Here is a 17100-nt window from a genome sequence, read left to right on the forward strand (position 1 = left end):
TTGACATCGAAGGGGGCTTTTAACGATGAGCGGACCGACACACTGATCCAATCCCAAGACCAGTACCGGATGGATCCGGTCCTCAGAGACTGGAAAAACCACATGCTAAGGAACAGATGGATAAATTGCGAATTCCATGACATAAATATAAGAGAGAAAGTGCTGCTGGGCACCCCACATGGGTAGCATTTTATCGCCAATCCTATGGCAGACCACACAAAATAACCAATTACGGATGCTGATTGAGGAGGGATTGAGCCCGTCTGGGTCTGAATCCGAGGATAGTTCACTGGCTCTGCAGGAGCGTCATTAAAACAATAGTTAGCTGCGCCTACGTGGAACGTTAAGATTATACAACAGGTTCAGAGAACATGTTGTCTTGGCATAGACGAAGCGATAAAGACCACGCCCACTAGGGCACTTGAGATTATTCTAGATACCCGATCAATTGACATACAGATTAAGTGTGAGGCAGCCACTGCGGCTATGAGACTTAAGGCGATGGGAGAATGGTTTGAGGATGGGAGCAGCTCATACCATCGCGGTGTAATCGTGGCGACGATAGGAAACCTGGAAGGAAGGGAAGAGGTTTCCTATCGGATACCTTAGACGATACTTGAGGTCGAGTGCGAGTCACTGTTGCCATCTGTACAGTCTGTTGCCATCTGGAAGATCATGTTACACGTATAGATCAAAGCGAGAGGACAGAGTGGGCCTAGGTGTCTACATTGAGAACCCAGGGACTGAGATCTGTTTTAGACTACCTGACCATAATATGGTCCTGCAGGCGGAGATCCAGGCGATCACTGAATGCATGAGGTGATGTGTTGTTAACGCAAGGACTCCGAATATGAACATCCTTACGGACAGTAAAATTGCCAAAAGGGCAATAACAACCAGGACAGTAAGGTCACGAACAGTCTAGGAGTGTAAGAAGGATATTAACACCTTCTCAGAGGATGGCACAATACCCATCGTTTGGGTGCCGGGTCATAGCGAAGTAAGGGGAAATGAAAATGCAGACGAATTGGCAATGATGGCCAGAGGACTGCCGTCAATAAACTTGGTTAACCCAAAGCCTTTTGGGTCGATCCAGTCCGACTTAAGGGCATGGGCGACTAATGCGCGTGTAACCCCGTGTGACAGCGAAACAGTCGACAGGACGGCGAAAATCCGGACCATGAGAAGACGAGGCTATTACTTAAATGAAGTTAGAAGGGAAGGCAGTATAGATTTCGGTATCATAACGGGACACATAGGACTATAAGCTCACTAGTTCAAAATCGGTGCATGCGGGGAAGATGATGAGGCGTTGGAACATTTCCTATGTCATTGCCCGGCTTTCGCGGCTAACAGACACCGATACTTAGGTGGGGACACATACCAAACATGTGTCAACTTAGGGGCGCGTTATGGAAAACCTGAATTTTGTAGGTTAGGTTAGGTTTAAGTGGCAGTCTGCCATCAGACTCAGACGTTTTCGTCCATTGTGTTACCACAGGAACAGAAAAAGGAAGATGCCTTATAGTTTCTACCGTTGAACCATCCAGATCGCTTTAAAAGCCTGATATTCACATCCGCTAAATCAGACAGATTCTCAAAGAAATGAGAACCTAAAGTGGAACTCCTTCTGACTAGTGCTAGTGCGGGACACACACACAGAAGGTGTTCTATAGTCTCTTCTCCTTCGATGTCCTCACAGCTTCTGCAAAAGACGTTGGTGGCAACCTTTAGTCTGTCAGCATGTTTTCCTATTAGGCAGTGACCTGTCATGACGGACGTAATGATAGAGACGTATGTTCTAGCCAATGACAGCAAAGCGGTAGATCTTTTCAAGTCTACATTAGGCCACATAGTATTGGAATGCTCACAGCCCCCTCTTTGTGACCATCTATCATTCGCATTGAAGACTACACTATCTGATGCACTGAGTTTAATGCTACATCTTATGGCGCTGGACATTGTGGCTAGACAAATTGCAGCGACCACTGCCATTAACAGAAAGCGCAAAATACGTAGGTGTTTTGCTGCATAGAAAATTTAACTTTAAATCTAACATTTTGGAAAGGGCAAGAAAGTTCACTCTTGCCCTATACTCCTGCAAGAGAGCCATTTGAAAAAGTTTGGGGTTTAGACCGCGTGTCATGCATTGGGTATATACCGCAGTTGTCAGACCTATTATGCTATATGGTGTTGTGGTCTGGTGGACGGCGCTTTAAAAACCCACCTACTGCTCAATACTTAACCGGATCCAAAGGATGGCTTGTTTGTGCATCACAGCCGCACTGAGGACGACACCATCTGATGCACTGAGTTTAATGTTACATCTTTTGCCTCTGGACAGTGTGGCTACCCAAATTGCTGCGACCACTGCCATGAAGTAAAGGGAGCTTTCTCATTGGTCATGTGGCGGCTACGGACACTGTGCTATCCTTGATACAATACGCGATGATCCAGGCAGTGTGGATTACACCCCACCTGAGCAGCTTTTTGATAAAAAGTACTCTACCACTATTAATGATAGAAACGGATGGACCTACGATATCCCTGGTAACAGAAGTTATACAGACTTCTATATGAATGGTTCCAAACTAAACGAACAGGTTAACTTTGGGTTGTACTCTAAAGATCTAGAACTGGTCATATCGAAAACGTTACGTTACCCAAACACTGCAGTGTGTATCAAGCGGAGATCCTTGCAATTAAGGAAGTGGTGGATTGGCTAAGATTTAATGTCATTACGACGATTGGCATAAATATCTTCTCAGACAGCCATTAAATCCCTGGAGAACGTATTTCTGAACACAAAAACTGTCATCGACTGTCGCAGATCTCTCAACGAGATGGCTGAACAGTTCAAAATTCACCTGTTCTGGATGCCGGGCGTCCGGAATTCTAAAGCGGACGAGCTTGCGAGACTAGGAATTCGAGACTACACATTCTAGGGAAACTGGAATCTGTGGGTATGCCTCTAGCGACAAGTAATCCAATTTTTTTCAGGATCAGACCCGAAGGCCTGTAATGCACAAACAAGCCATCCTTTGGATCCTTTTAAGTATTGAGCAGTGGGTGGGCTTTTCAAGAGCCGTCCACCAGATGACAACACCATATAGCTTGATGGGTCTGACTACTGCAGCAAGAATGGCCTTTCTTGCCCTTCCCAAAATGTTGGATTTGAAGTTCAATTTCCTGTCTAGCGAAACACCCAGGTATTTTGCGCTTTTTGCAAATAGAACTTTCTCTTCCCCAAGAAGGAGACAGGTTCCACTGTAGGCAACTTGTATCTCCCGCTGAACAGTAGTATTTTTTAAGTAGCACGGAATCGCTGACCTAGATTTTCTTTTTCGAGGTTACTTTTTAATGCTTAGAGCGCACAACAAGCCCAAGTGCATGTCCATAGTGGCATGGAGTGGTCTTACACCCGCACCCTTTTTATAGCCTCCACCATAGCATGGGGGCATACTATTTTCATCATTCTGTTTGTAACACCTCGAACATCGACATTTTAAGTCGAACTAGCCATGTCTGTCGAAAGCACACTAACTTTCGAAGGAGTAAAGCTAGCCACTTGAAATTTTGCACAAATACTTTTTATTAGTGTAGGTCGGTTGGGATTATAAATGGGCCAAATCGGTCAATAACCTGATATAGCTGCCATATAAACCGATCTTGGGTCTTGACTTCTTGAGCCTCTAGAGGGCGCAATTCTTATCCGATTGGAATGAAATTTTGCACGACGTGTTTTGCTTTGATATTCAACAACCGTGCTAAGTATGGTTAAAATCGGTCCATAACCTGATATAGCCGCCATATAAACCGGGGATCTTGACTTCTTGAGCCTCTAGAGGTCGCAATTATAATCCGGGAGTTAAGTGTCCCAGGCTTTCCTGCGACCATTTCTAATACTTTTAGATTCCTTCTTGATATTTGCTTTCCTTTTTAAAAATTTTTCTTCACTTCTTCTTTACTTTACAGAAAACTTATAACACTTGGAATTATTGAGGAAGGCAGCTATGAGAAGGATGTACTCTTCTATGTCAACATTGGTGAACCCATTATGGCACCAGGTAAGCTCACAATTATTCCATCTAGTAATGCACTGTGTTAACTTATATGTCTTGATCACATTACAAATACAACAAAAACAACAAATTAGTATCATTATTAAAAAACAAAATCCAAAAACGTATATAGGAGTTATATAAGAATTTTTCATTTTAATTACTTAGAGAAAACCACCTACAAAACTTAGGTAGATCAGTATTATCAAAAATTTCAATCATTCACATATATATATAGGAAATTATACAAACATTGTCAGGTTCACATACAGACATACAAAAATTCATGCCATTTAAATTTACAAAACTTTTCATTTTTTCAAACTTCTCACCAATGAAGGTTTAATAGGCTTTAAATCCAATCCTATGCTATACTCCATATTTTTCCCCAGAGAACCTTTTCCCCAGTTATCCTTAGCAAATTTAATTTCTTTTTTTTATCTACCTTGTTTCGAGTAGGCCTGAGGTTAGCTGGATATAAATGAATATTTTAGTAAAAAGGAAAAAAATTGATTTTTTTGTAATACAGCAATAAAACTCATTATAGAGAACCCTGCTTCTCCTTCCCTCTATTGGTTAGGGGATTTTTCGTCCTTCCTTTAGCTACAACCCCTTGTGACCTTTACACAATCCTCTATGATTTTGTTTAAGAAAAACACACTTCACTACGGCATCGATTGAAAATCAACTTCTGTGGAGTATTTCGTTTATTTTCTTTCCAATGTGACTTTTTTCGTTTCGTTGTTTTTTTTTCTTGTGCTACAGATTGGTATGGTGTTGAAGCCATTAAAATTAATCAAACATTAATTGTAAATCAAAATTCATCTTATCTCGTTTCTCTTTCTTCTTTTCTATTTCTCTTTTTCAAACATTTTTTTTTTAATTTTTTCTTTTTCTTTTTAACCTTTTGTTTCCTCTAAAACCTGCTCCCTTAAATTAAATTAAAAAAATAAAAATAAATTGAAATGAATATACAAAAAAAAAGTATCCACCATGAATTTCAGTAAAAATGAAAATTTTCAAAAAAAAAGAACAAAATTTCTGCTTTAACATACTATAACCAAAAATCAAAGAAATTCCAAAAAAACATCGAATATATTCCTGATTCAATTCTACACAACTGGTTTGCAAATTCAATTGAGATTTTCTTTCATTTAAAGGAAATTTTGCTTTGCCTTCACTTTGGCATTTGACAATGCTTGCGTTTTAATTTAATTAAGCTTTTGAATAATTCATAGAGTCGTCGCATTCATTGTGCACTTCACTCGGATTTGAATAATTTTGCAAGAGTTATGCATCAGCAGCAGCTGCTGGCTTTCACACCGTGCTCGTAATGTGAGATGCCTCACATTCATTCATTGAGTAAATGAGGAGTCAATTCTATGTATATTCGAGACTTCGTCCACAGATTCAATAGCATTGTGCATATAAAGAATCCATTCATCCCTCCTTGCATGGATGGGTTAGAGTACCATCTCTGTCGGCAATGAATGTGAGATGCTGCACAGTGAATTGAATTAAAACATGTTTCGATAACCTAACGGACAGACAAATGATGAGACAATAGCAAGAAACATAAACAAGCGTTTGAAGATGGTCCAAACGGAAAACGGTAAAAATAGGCGACAGACACACAGACTTAAAGAATATGGGAGGAAGACAGGTTAGTCGTTCGTCAAGTAGCTTCTACAGTCTTTAAAGGCCATATCGGATGAAAAATATATATGGGAGCTATATCTAAATCTAGACCGATTTTTATGAAACTTTGCACACATATGGGAACGTTGAATAAAACGCTCCATGCCAAATTTTTTAAGGATGGGACCAAAATTGTGGCTACTACAGCTTTAAAAGGACATGTCGGATGAAAGATATACATGGGTGCTATATATAAATCTGATCCGATTATGATGAAATTTCGCACATATATTGGGACGTCACAAAAAGCTCTTCGTGCCAAATATTGTATAGATCGTACCAAAATTGTGCCTTCTACAGCCTTTATAAGTCAAATCGGACGATAGTTATATATGGGAGCTATATCTAAATCTGAACCGATTTAGTTGAAATTTTGCACACATATTGGGACGTCACACGAAACATTTCATGCCAAATTTGGTAGAGATCGCACCAAAATTGCGGCTCCTATAGCTTTAAAAGGGCATATCGGATGAAAGATATATATGGAAGCTACATCTAAATCTGAACCGATTTCAATAAAATTTCGCAAGCATTTTGGGTCGTTAAATAAAACACTTCGTGCCCAATTTTGTAAGTAGCGGACCAAAATTGTGGCTTCTACAGCTTTAAAACGGCACATCGGATGAAAGAAATATATATATGGGAGCTATATCTAAATCTGGACCGATTTTTTTCAAAATCAATAGCGTGAAAATCAATCAATTGTGTGAAAATCATACCATGATTACAAGAATACATGGACAGACGGACATAGCTAAATCGAATCAGCATGTGATTCTAAGCCGATCCGTATACAGGTTGCGGATAGTGGGATGCTACATATACTAAGTACCTGCAACTGCAGTCGAGGTTAATCAGCGGTATCAAGTGGAGAATGTCAGTAAGAGCGCGCCCGGCACCGGCTCTTGCTTAAATGTTGGGTGCCTGGGCCATTACCTTTCCGTGGCATTCGGTCCTTTGCACCGAAACGTGCTTGTCCACATATGAAGCTTAAAGAGAATCGCCACCCCCACATCTATAATAGGTAAGGTTGTGTGGGTTGTCAACCAAAGGAGAGTTCACTCGGTGGCCAGTCGGGCCCATTGTGGTACTCTAGAAAGAAAGGGAAGAGAAAGAAGATGTAAGACCTCGGACTAGAGAGCAGAAATGGAGAACCCGGGCGGGACATACTGATATTGAGTGCATCAGAGTAGACCGCCAATCCAGGCCCTGACTCCATCTTGGAGACATCTGCGTAGATCAAGGACTCAACCACCTCAAGTACAGCATTCGCCCTCCATTCATCCCTCTCAGGAAATGGAATCGCGAATGCCCTCAATCCAGTCGGCACTGGTGCCAGGTAGTCGGAGATCCTCCTTAGTCTACCCTCCGCATCCATAACACCTAGAATCGAACTGTGGCCGCAACCATCCTCCTTCAGAATACCGAGCTCCCTCCTCACCGAGGGAGGCCTCAATACACTGCATATCCAGGATCGACTCCCAGCCTGCCTGCGGTGCGAATGTCAGTGCCCCTGTGACCCCGACGCAGGTCTCTAATAAGATCACTTAGAAATTTTAGTCCATTGTAGCACTACAGGAACACGAGATGGAGGATACCTTCTAGTTGCCAGTTTCCCTGGTATGTGTAAGATAGTTGCTAGTTGATCTGTCGATATTTTGACCCATTTCCGTAGGGCTTTCTTCGGCTCATTCATACTGGCATATTTTAAATCCTAAAATGGCTCAAATTGAAAAGTCAAGTTTATTAATAACTTACTCGCTAAAAGATGCATTACGCCAGGTTTGGAATCTGTGGATCTAAAAAGATGGATCAGCAGAGGAACACCTCAAAAAGGTGTGTGTCCTCTACTTTGGAATATAGCCATTAACAATATATTCTTGTCGCTGGAAGAAAAAAGGCGTAAAAGTGTACGGGTATGCTGATGACGTGACAATTGCGGTTAGGGGAAAGTCTCCTAGCACTCTAAGAGATATACTTTAGCAAGCTCTACGTGCAACAGCGAAGTGGGATACCGAAAGTGGTCTAGGTATACAACCGTGCAAGACATAAGTAGTGTTCTTTTAAGCAGGAGATACAAGATGCCTGGCACCTTATAATGGCACCTGCCTTCTTGGGAGGATAGGATGTTACATTTACTGAAAGCGCAAAATACCTGAGCGTTTTGCTGGACAGGAAATTTTTGGGAAGGGCAAGAAAGGCAACTCTTGCCCTATACACCTGCAGAAAGCCATTGGCAAAAGTGGGGGTTTAGATCGCGCGTCATGCATTGGGTTTGTACTGCAGTTGTCAGACCTATAATGCTATATGGTGTTGTGCTCTGGTGGACGGTGCTTCAAAAGTCCACCTATTGTTCAATACTTAACTGGATCCAAAGGATGGCTTGTTTGTGCATCACAGCCGCACTGAGGACGACTGATGCATTGAAGTTAATGCTTCATTTTATGCCAGTAACCACTGCCGTGAGGTTAAGGGAGCTTTCTCATTGTTTTGACGATGGACACTGTGTTATCCTTCGACAATATTCGATGTTCCAGGCAATGTGGGTTTTACCCTAACTGAGCCGCTTTTTGATAAAAATTATTGTATCACTATTCCTGATAGAACCGATTGGAACTACGATATTCCTGGTAACAGAAATTACATAGACTTCTATACGGATGATTCGAAACTAATCGACCAGGTGGGCTTTGGGGTGTTCTCTAAAGATTTAGAAATGGTCACAGCCAATAGGTTACCCGACCACTGCAGTGTGTATCAAGCAGAGCTCCTTGCAATTAAGGAAATGATGGAATGGCTAAGATATAATGTCATTACGACGATTGACATAAATATCTTCTCAGACAGCCAGACAGCCCATAAATCCCTGAAGAACGTCTTTCTGAACCCAAAAACCGCCCTCGACTGTTGCAGATCTCTCATCGAGATGTCCGAACAGTTTAGAATTCACCTGTTCAGGATGTCAGGCCACAGAGATATCCCAGGGAATTGTAAAGCGGACGAGTTTGCGAGACTAGGAACTACCCTACACATTTCAGGGATACTAGAATCTGTGGGTATAACTCTAGCGACATGTCAGCTAAGTTCTCAAGACCAGGCTCGACCCGAAGGACAGCGAATGATAGATGGTCACAAAGAGGAGGCTGTGAGCACTCCAAAACTATGTGGCCTAATCTAAACTGGAAGAGATCTACCGCTCTGCTGTCATTGGCTAGAACAGACGTCTTAGTCTTTGTGTCCGTCATGACAGGCCACTGTCTAATTCTAATCGAACTATATTTTGATACAGCTGCTATATAGACCGATTTGCAGATAAAGGGTCTAAGGCCCAAAAAAGCTACATTTGTAACCCGATTTTACTGAAATTGAAAAGAGTGAGCTTTATTTATTACCCGATTTCACTGAAATTGGAAGCAGTGAGATGTTGTCAGCCTCCCGAAATCCGATCCAAATATGGTTCAGAGCGGACGATATTTAGATATATTTGCCATTGAGACGGATCTGCCGAACAAGGGTCTGCAACCCATAAAAGCTTTATTTATTATCAGATTTCACTGATATTTGAAACAGTGAGTTGTCTTAAGGCTCCCGACTTTCGATCCAAATATGGTTCAGATCGGACGATATTGAGATATAGCTGCCATATAGACCGATCTGTCGATTAAGGGTCTGAAGCCCATAAAAGTTGCATTTATTAGCCGAATTCACTAAATTGGAAACTGTGAGAAGTTGTCAGCCTCCCGGCATCCGATCCAAACATGGTTCAGATTGGTCTATACTTCGGTATAGCTGCCATATAGACCGATCTGCCGATTCCAACATATTTCCTTCACATATATATGTGACCCTTTCCTTCAACAGTTTCAACAGATCCGCCGATTATGGGTCTGAGGCCAATAAAAGCTTTATTTATTACCCGATTTCAATGAAATTTTATTTTTATTTTTATAACCTCCACCATAGGATGGGGGTATACTAAATTCGTCATTCTGTTTGTAACTACTCGAAATATTCGTCTGAGACCCCACAAAATAAATATATTCTTGATCGTCGCGACATTTTATGTCGATCTTGCCATGTCCGTCCGTCCGTCTGTCTGTCGAAAGCACGCTAACTCCCGAAGGAGTAAAGCTAGCCGCTTGAAATTTTGCACAAATACTGGGCCATATCGGTCCACGTTTTGATATAGCTGCCATATAAACCGATCTTCAGTCTTGACTTCTTGAGCCTCTAGAGTGCGCAATTCTTATCCGATTGGAATGAAATTTTGCACGACGTGTTTTGTTATGATATCCAACAAAAGTGCCAAGTATGGTTCAAATCGGTCCATGTTTTGATATAGCTGCCATATAAACCGATCTTGGGTCTTTACTTTTTGAGCCTCTAGAGGGCGCAATTCTCATCCAATATGGCTGATATTTTGCACATAGTATTTTGATAACACTTCCAACAACTGTGCAAAGTATGGTTCAAATCGGTCCATAATCTGATATAGCTGCTACATAAACCGATCTTGGGTCTTGACGTCTTGAGCTTTTAGAAGGCGCGATTCCTATCCGATTTGGCACAGCTTTTGTACAACGGCTTCTCCCATGGCCTCCCATGGCCTTCATTATTCTTTCTTTGCCTAAAAAGAGATACTGCGCAAAGTACTCGACAGATTCGGCCCGGCCGAACTTAGCACGCTCTTACTTGTTTACTTTTTATTTTTGTTTATTTTCAAAATTTAACTAACAAGGCTTCCTTGTTTTCCATGCCAGTTGTCCTTTAAATATTGCCACAAAATCTCAATTGAATTTGCTATGACTAGTTATCACCTGGCCCCAATGCTGTAGACCACATCATTCTTAAAACACAAGCACTCCCTTACAAATAAAAAAGATTTTTCTACGCGTTCTATAGAATAGCTTAGCAGTTTTTTTTTTCAAATAGTTTTTACATATATATAAGGCCATTGAATATTTTGGCATTACAAATGTTGAGGAAAATAATTCAAACAAAAAAGTGCAACTAAATGGAATTTGTGTTAACAATTTTTATTTCTGTTCAAAAAGAAGCAAAAAATTAAAATTTTTTAAAATTTTTTTGTTTAATTTGCATTTTTATTAGTTTTTTTTTTACTTTTGATTTTATTAAAACTTTTTTTATTTCCAAGTCAATAATTTTACTTTAGTTTAGTTTTGTTCCTAAACCATATAAAAAACAACAACACATTCCACCAAAGTTAAACCAAAAAAAAACAAAGTAAATAAAACAAAATTTAAAAAATAACGCCATTTTAGAGTAGTTTATAGTTTTGAATGACTTCAAGCCCCACTTATGTCCCCATATAAAATGTCTATTTTTTTTTTTCATTTCTATCAAATTCAACCAATCAAGAGTGTAGTCCAATAATCCATTTAGTTCAGCATTTGTAATGTAATGTTTTGTTGTAATTTTTTCTTTTATTTCCTTAGTTGTCTATTTGTGTTGTTTTATAGCCAAAAAAAAAAAAAAAAAACAAAAAAAAAAACTATCGATCGTTGTGATTGTGTGTGTATGTTTTCATTTTCTCTTATCCTTGGCTCCTTACCAGTTAACAGTTTCTGTGTAATTTAACCTTCAACTCAAATAACCTTTCAATTCCTTCATTGCTCCTCTAATCCTTATTATTTTTTGTACCCAATAGCTAGCAGTTTTATTTTTTTTTTTTTCAAGAATAGTATAAAAAAAAATTAGAAAAACTTTCAATGTGAATAATAATGTCGTCCCAGCTCTCTTTTTTCAGTAGTTTATAGCTAAGCTCTTAAAAATTATAAAAACAAGTGCCTAACTTTTATATAAAAGCAGTTGTTTGGAAAAAAATGCCCTAAAAACCACAGCAGCACGTTCTTTTACAAAAAAAAAGAGAAAAAAATCCACTTACACCTCAAAGCCAAACCCTCGCCTCCCCCCTCAAAAAAGAAAGCCAAATCAACAAAATGTTCTCTTTCTAATCATCATTCATAACCCACACACAAACAGTCAGTCAATCATTTTAATCACTCATTCACTCATTAGCCTTCAACCAGAATTTCATACATCAAGCATTTTGAGGCTTGCAGAACTCCCAACAATTCTATCCCCTCACCACACATTCATCAGCATCCCATTGTACTGTCGTCTTATCGTTTATTGGCTAAAATGCGCAATTTGCAGTAAAGGCCACCCACTTCCCTCTAAATATGATTTCTTCATCCTTCTCCATCCTTAGTAGAGTTAGTTATGCCAAAATTGCCAAGCAAATGCGCCAGGAATGCAATAAATCTGTAGTTGAAAAGTGTGTGTGTGTGTGTGTGTGTATGTGAGATTGATATGAGATGCATGTTAAGGCTTTTCAGATATATGTAACCTATCATGTACCTGCAGATGCTGGCAGCACTTTTTCCCCTCACCCCCCCATCACCTTCATTGCTAGCTAGCTCTGCTGCCTTAATTATGTTGATAATGACTATGATGATTGGATATTAAGTGTAGCCCCCAAGAGTTTTATGTATTTCATGTCTCTGTCACCTAAGCAAGTTTATTGCAGCATCTCCTGTATATTTTTGTATCCCTTACAGTTAGCACAACAAAATGCCTGCTAAAGGTTGTTTTTTGTTCCTTCCTTTTTGATTTTGATTATATACCCAAAGAATGTCTCATATCATGCCATCATTCTAAGTCCTGTCATCATATTGATCCCAGCATTTTTATTTTGAATCATTATCGACACTTAGTTAAGATTTTTTTTTTTGTATGAATTTATTCAATCATGTAGAGTTTAAGTATGTAGATGCATTTTTTTAACAAAGGAACTTTTTCGTGACGACAAAATCAGGCTATAAAAAGGCCATAGCTTAATAATGGTTTACAACCATTACAAAGAAACTGTAATAATTTATAAGATAGGGAATTCCTTTTGATTATTAGCCTGATTTTTAGGTCATAAACGACGATTTTTTGGTAAAATGTAATTGACATGTGGCAAAGCCATACTAGAGTTGTTAAGATCTTGATCGAACTAGTTTAAATGAATGAGGTCACTCAAATGAGTGAGATGAACTAGCTGTCATCAGTCGCTGCATTTCGTTCACCAGTTTAACCCGTTAAAGCCTGATCCTCGATTCCCTTGTCCGATTTTGATGAAATTTCGTATTTTCATTATTTAGGGCATTTATATTGCAGTGTAATTTAACTAAAATTTTTTTGACAAAATCACTCACTCACTCCTAAGAATTTGTGAGAAAATTTTTTGTTTAATTTTTGAAGCTTTCGACAAGCCAATTTTCTACCAAAACATGACCCTATAGGACGGTAACATTTTTTTTTTAATTATTTTCCTTAGTCCACCTTACGCCAATACAAATTTCATTAGGATACCTTTTTGCGAAATACACCTAGAATTTTTTCTAAGACAGGTCTTTTCTTGGGTATAATTCTACCCAATCGCCGTTAATGGGTTAATCAACTCATCACCGCTCTGTACTCAAACACAGTTCTTTCATTCATCATGCATGGCTCTGTTGTTGTATTAATCAGCTGTACGCATGGTTGCCATATTAACAGCTCTCATCAATGAGTGTTGCCACTAGGATGATTTGTAAGCAACCTGAATAAAAGTTGTAAACTATGGTGCAATCGATTTTATTTTGTGACCTAAAAGGGAAAAACCATAACATCAACGAAGCCAGTCTTGGTGTGCGCTTTTATAGTAGTAAACAACTCTTCAGAAGTTCTTCCAGAAGGGTTACATAAACCAAAATACCCTTCCTATCCAGGACTTGAAATAAAGTTCAAGGCCTAAAGGTTCAATAAGCTGAGGCAAGTGCTGATTTTCGGTAGTGTTACAGCCATACACCTAAGTCAGTCTTGGTATGTGCTCTTACAGCAAAAAGCAGTCTTCAGAAGTTTTCTCAGAAGGGTAACATAACCCTCAATACCTTTTGAATCCAGGCCTTAAAATAAGTAAACATTTCACTGAACGAACTGAACTAGTGAACTAATTTAAAGAACAAATTAAATTATTAAACGAACTAGTGAACTAACTTAACCAACAAATTCATGATAAGATGGAAACTAGTGAATTAACCTTAGAGTTCAAAAAGCTAAAGCGAGCGCTTATTTTGGGTAAGGTAACCGCCATACACCGAAGCCATTCTTGGTGTGCGCTTTTATGGCAGAAAACACCCTTCAGAAGTTCTCCTAGAAGGGTTACATAACTCTTAATACCTTTTCAATTCAGGGCCCAAAATAAATAAACAATTCGCTGAACGAACTGAACTAGTGAACTTATTTAAAGAATATATGAACGAACTAGTGATCTGACTGCACCAACATGTTCATGATCGAAAGTGAGCGCTCACTTAAGAACGGAACTAGAAAATTAACCTAATAATTCAATAAGCTGAGGCAAGCGCTGATTTCGGATAGGCTTACTGCCATACGCCTTAGTCAGTCTTGGTGTGTGTGCTTTTACAGTAGAACAAACACTTCAGAAGTTCTTCCAGAAGGGTTACACAACCCTTAATACCTTTCCAATCTAGGACTTAAAATAAAGTTCAATGCCTAACAGTTCAATATGCCGAAGCAAGCGCTGATGTCAAGAAGGGTTACTGTCATACACCTAAGTCAGTCTTGGTGTGTGCTTTTGCAGTAGAAAACACTCTTCAGAAGTTCTCCTAGAAGGATTACTTAACCCTTAATACCTTTCCAATCTAGTGTGCCCTTTGCAGTAGAAAACACTTTACAGAAGTTCCCCCAAAAGGGTTACATAATCCTTAGTAACTTTTCAATCCAGGACATAAAATAAAGTAACCACAATAGAACAACCAAAGAACTACAATAGATTATTGTTAGAAATATAGGTTCGACTTTTCGAAAGAGGTCAATGTAAGTGTAGGTAGTTTCATGAATGAGACAGCAGGTAAACGGGTATGTTAGTCTCTGTGACCCTCTATATTCCGCAAGTAATTTTCATGATTCGTAAAAGATTATCTTCCTTGTAAGTCAAATGTGCACGTGGTGCATCTGAAATGGCCTGATTGATTGAGGAGCAGTTCAAGATCATATTATGGACAAGGGTACATCCCCGTACCAGTTAGAAGGAGAGAAAAAGTCCACTATGGATGCATGGATCTATCTGCAGGACTGCGGATCGGATAGAGAGCCATATTAGTCCTTGTCATATATCCATATCAGAGGAGCATGTAATCATCGATAAGGCGAAATAGGTTATCAAAAACATTCTCTATGGCGTAGTTCCCTCTGTGATAAAGAACTAGCGAGCTTGATACTAGCGATAACGAAAGATATTCAGCTAGGCTATTCAACCTCATGATCGATCTGCGGCTAAGGCATTTAGCTGAGTCCTATACGATCATTGCATATGCGGATAACCTGATCGTTCTTATTGAAGGAGATTTTAAAATTGGCAGGAAACTCGGAGTGAGTACATCATGGAAATTGTGCACTAACAGAGCCATCATGTTCGGGTTGACTTCAGAGAAGGCCAAAACCTCGCCAATGTTGCTCAAGGGCATATCACCACGGAATCGTCCACCCATAATTGATATGGCAGAACTTGTAGCTGGAACGTAGCGTTCATACAAATCTGGGAGTGTTTGTTTCAGAGAGAATGTGTTTCCTGGGAATAACCGGATTAGCCGGAATGGTTAGTCGTACTCTGACAAGTGATTGGGGTCTAAGACGTTGCTCTTCTGAATATCCGAGTTGAGATAGGACAGGAAACTGTACCACTTGTCCATATTCATGATCTGGCGAAGTAGGCTAATAGATGTTAGGGCCGATTCAGTCATAGACATCGGTATGGTGGATTTCGACGAAGAGAGGCTGGTTATGTCGTCTTGGCATAAGTGGGGCTGTGAGAACTATGCCGCCAAAGGCGATTGGACTACTGTGGACTACATCTTCAAAAACAGGTAAAGGAAGTTAAGATTGGAGAATGCGGGAAACTGCAGAAATTAAAGAGCGGATAGCTGACATGACAACCGCCAATAGAAAAGTGAGATGAAGAGGCAGTAGCTTCAGGCCGGACAAATCTGTCACTTGGCAGCTTTTGCTACACTCATTACTAGGAAAGAGAACGGGACTGGGTGTCAATATTGTAGTTCCTTCAAGATCATACAAAAAATCGCGGAATGTTTTACAATGGCATCATGTTCATCAAAAGTCAAATGGATATTGTGCCAATAAAAAGAAGAACGATAAAGTCACATATGGACTATGGATTTCCTCAAAAATACTTTACGCAACCTATGGTAGGATCCTCTTCACTTACTTGCAAGGACACAGTGGATAAGATAAAATTTAAAGGAATACAGTCTGCCAGTATGGGACAGAGATTTGCTTTTTGGAATAGGGACGATAAGCGGACATGTGGCACAGTGAAACGAAGCGCTGTTCGCAAGGATTTACTTTGGCAACGGGGCAAAAACTCAGTTGAATGGGAAAGATATCACCAACATTTAGACAGGCTTAAGTGATACATGGAGGACAAGCACACCTACGCAAGATAAGAACAACTGGGTTGTAGTTCTATTATAGTTCTATAGAAGTTATATTGTAGTTCTATTGCAGTTCTATGGTAGTTCTATGGTAGTTCTATGGTAGTTCTATGGTAGTTCTATTGTAGTTCTATGGTAGTTCTATTGTAGTTCTATTGTAGTTCTATGGTTGTTTTATTGAAGTTCTATGGTAGTTCTATTGTAGTTCTATTTTAGTTCTATTGTAGTTCTATTGTAGTTCTATGGTAGTTCTATTGTAGTTCTATTGTAGTTCTATGGTAGTTCTATGGTAGTTCTATTGCAGATCTATGGTAGTTCTATTGCAGATCTATTGTAGTTCTACTGTAGTTCTATTATAGTTCTATTGTAGTTCTACTGTAGTTCTGTTGTAGTTCTATTGTAGTTCTATGGCAGTTATATTGTAGTTCTATGGTAGTTCTATTGCAGTTCTATTTCAGTTCTATTGTAGTTCTATTTCAGTTCTATTTGGTTCTATTGAAGTTCTATTGTAGATCTATTGCACTTCTCATGAAGTTTCTTTGCAGAGCCCTTGTCTTTCAATATCTTCATAAAAATTTAAAATTTTTTAAATTTTCAAAATTCCTAATACGTTTACTTTTACCACGAAAAAGTTTCTTTTGTCTATCCTTTTGATTATCTAAAGCATTTTTAGAGTATAAGTTTCACCATCATCAATAATTCAAGAAAGTAAAAACAAACCAAAGGACCTTGGTCCTTTTTGTTATTGTTTTTAACATTTTCTTGTTTATAAAATATCCATGAAATTTTTTTAAGTTTTTGTATTTTTTTTCTTT

The 17100-nt window shown here is 39.2% G+C and overlaps 1 protein-coding gene across 10 annotated transcripts in view; it reads left to right on the forward strand.

Annotated features, from left to right (window-relative positions):
* The window catches only part of LOC106082975 (sodium/calcium exchanger 1), a 577326-nt gene that overhangs the window by 473236 nt on the left and 86990 nt on the right, over positions 1-17100 (forward strand). For 9 of the 10 annotated variants that reach the window (XM_059363418.1, XM_059363420.1, XM_059363416.1 and 6 more), the window contains one exon: positions 3976-4067. In XM_059363418.1, coding sequence (XP_059219401.1) covers positions 3976-4067 — 92 coding nt within the window. Of the gene's footprint in view, positions 1-3975; positions 4068-5046; positions 5065-17100 lie in introns of all 10 variants that reach the window. The other variant, XM_059363421.1, reaches the window with a different exon arrangement.

This window comes from Stomoxys calcitrans, chromosome 2 (assembly GCF_963082655.1).
Source record: "Stomoxys calcitrans chromosome 2, idStoCalc2.1, whole genome shotgun sequence".
NCBI classification, from domain to species: Eukaryota; Metazoa; Arthropoda; class Insecta; order Diptera; family Muscidae; genus Stomoxys; species Stomoxys calcitrans.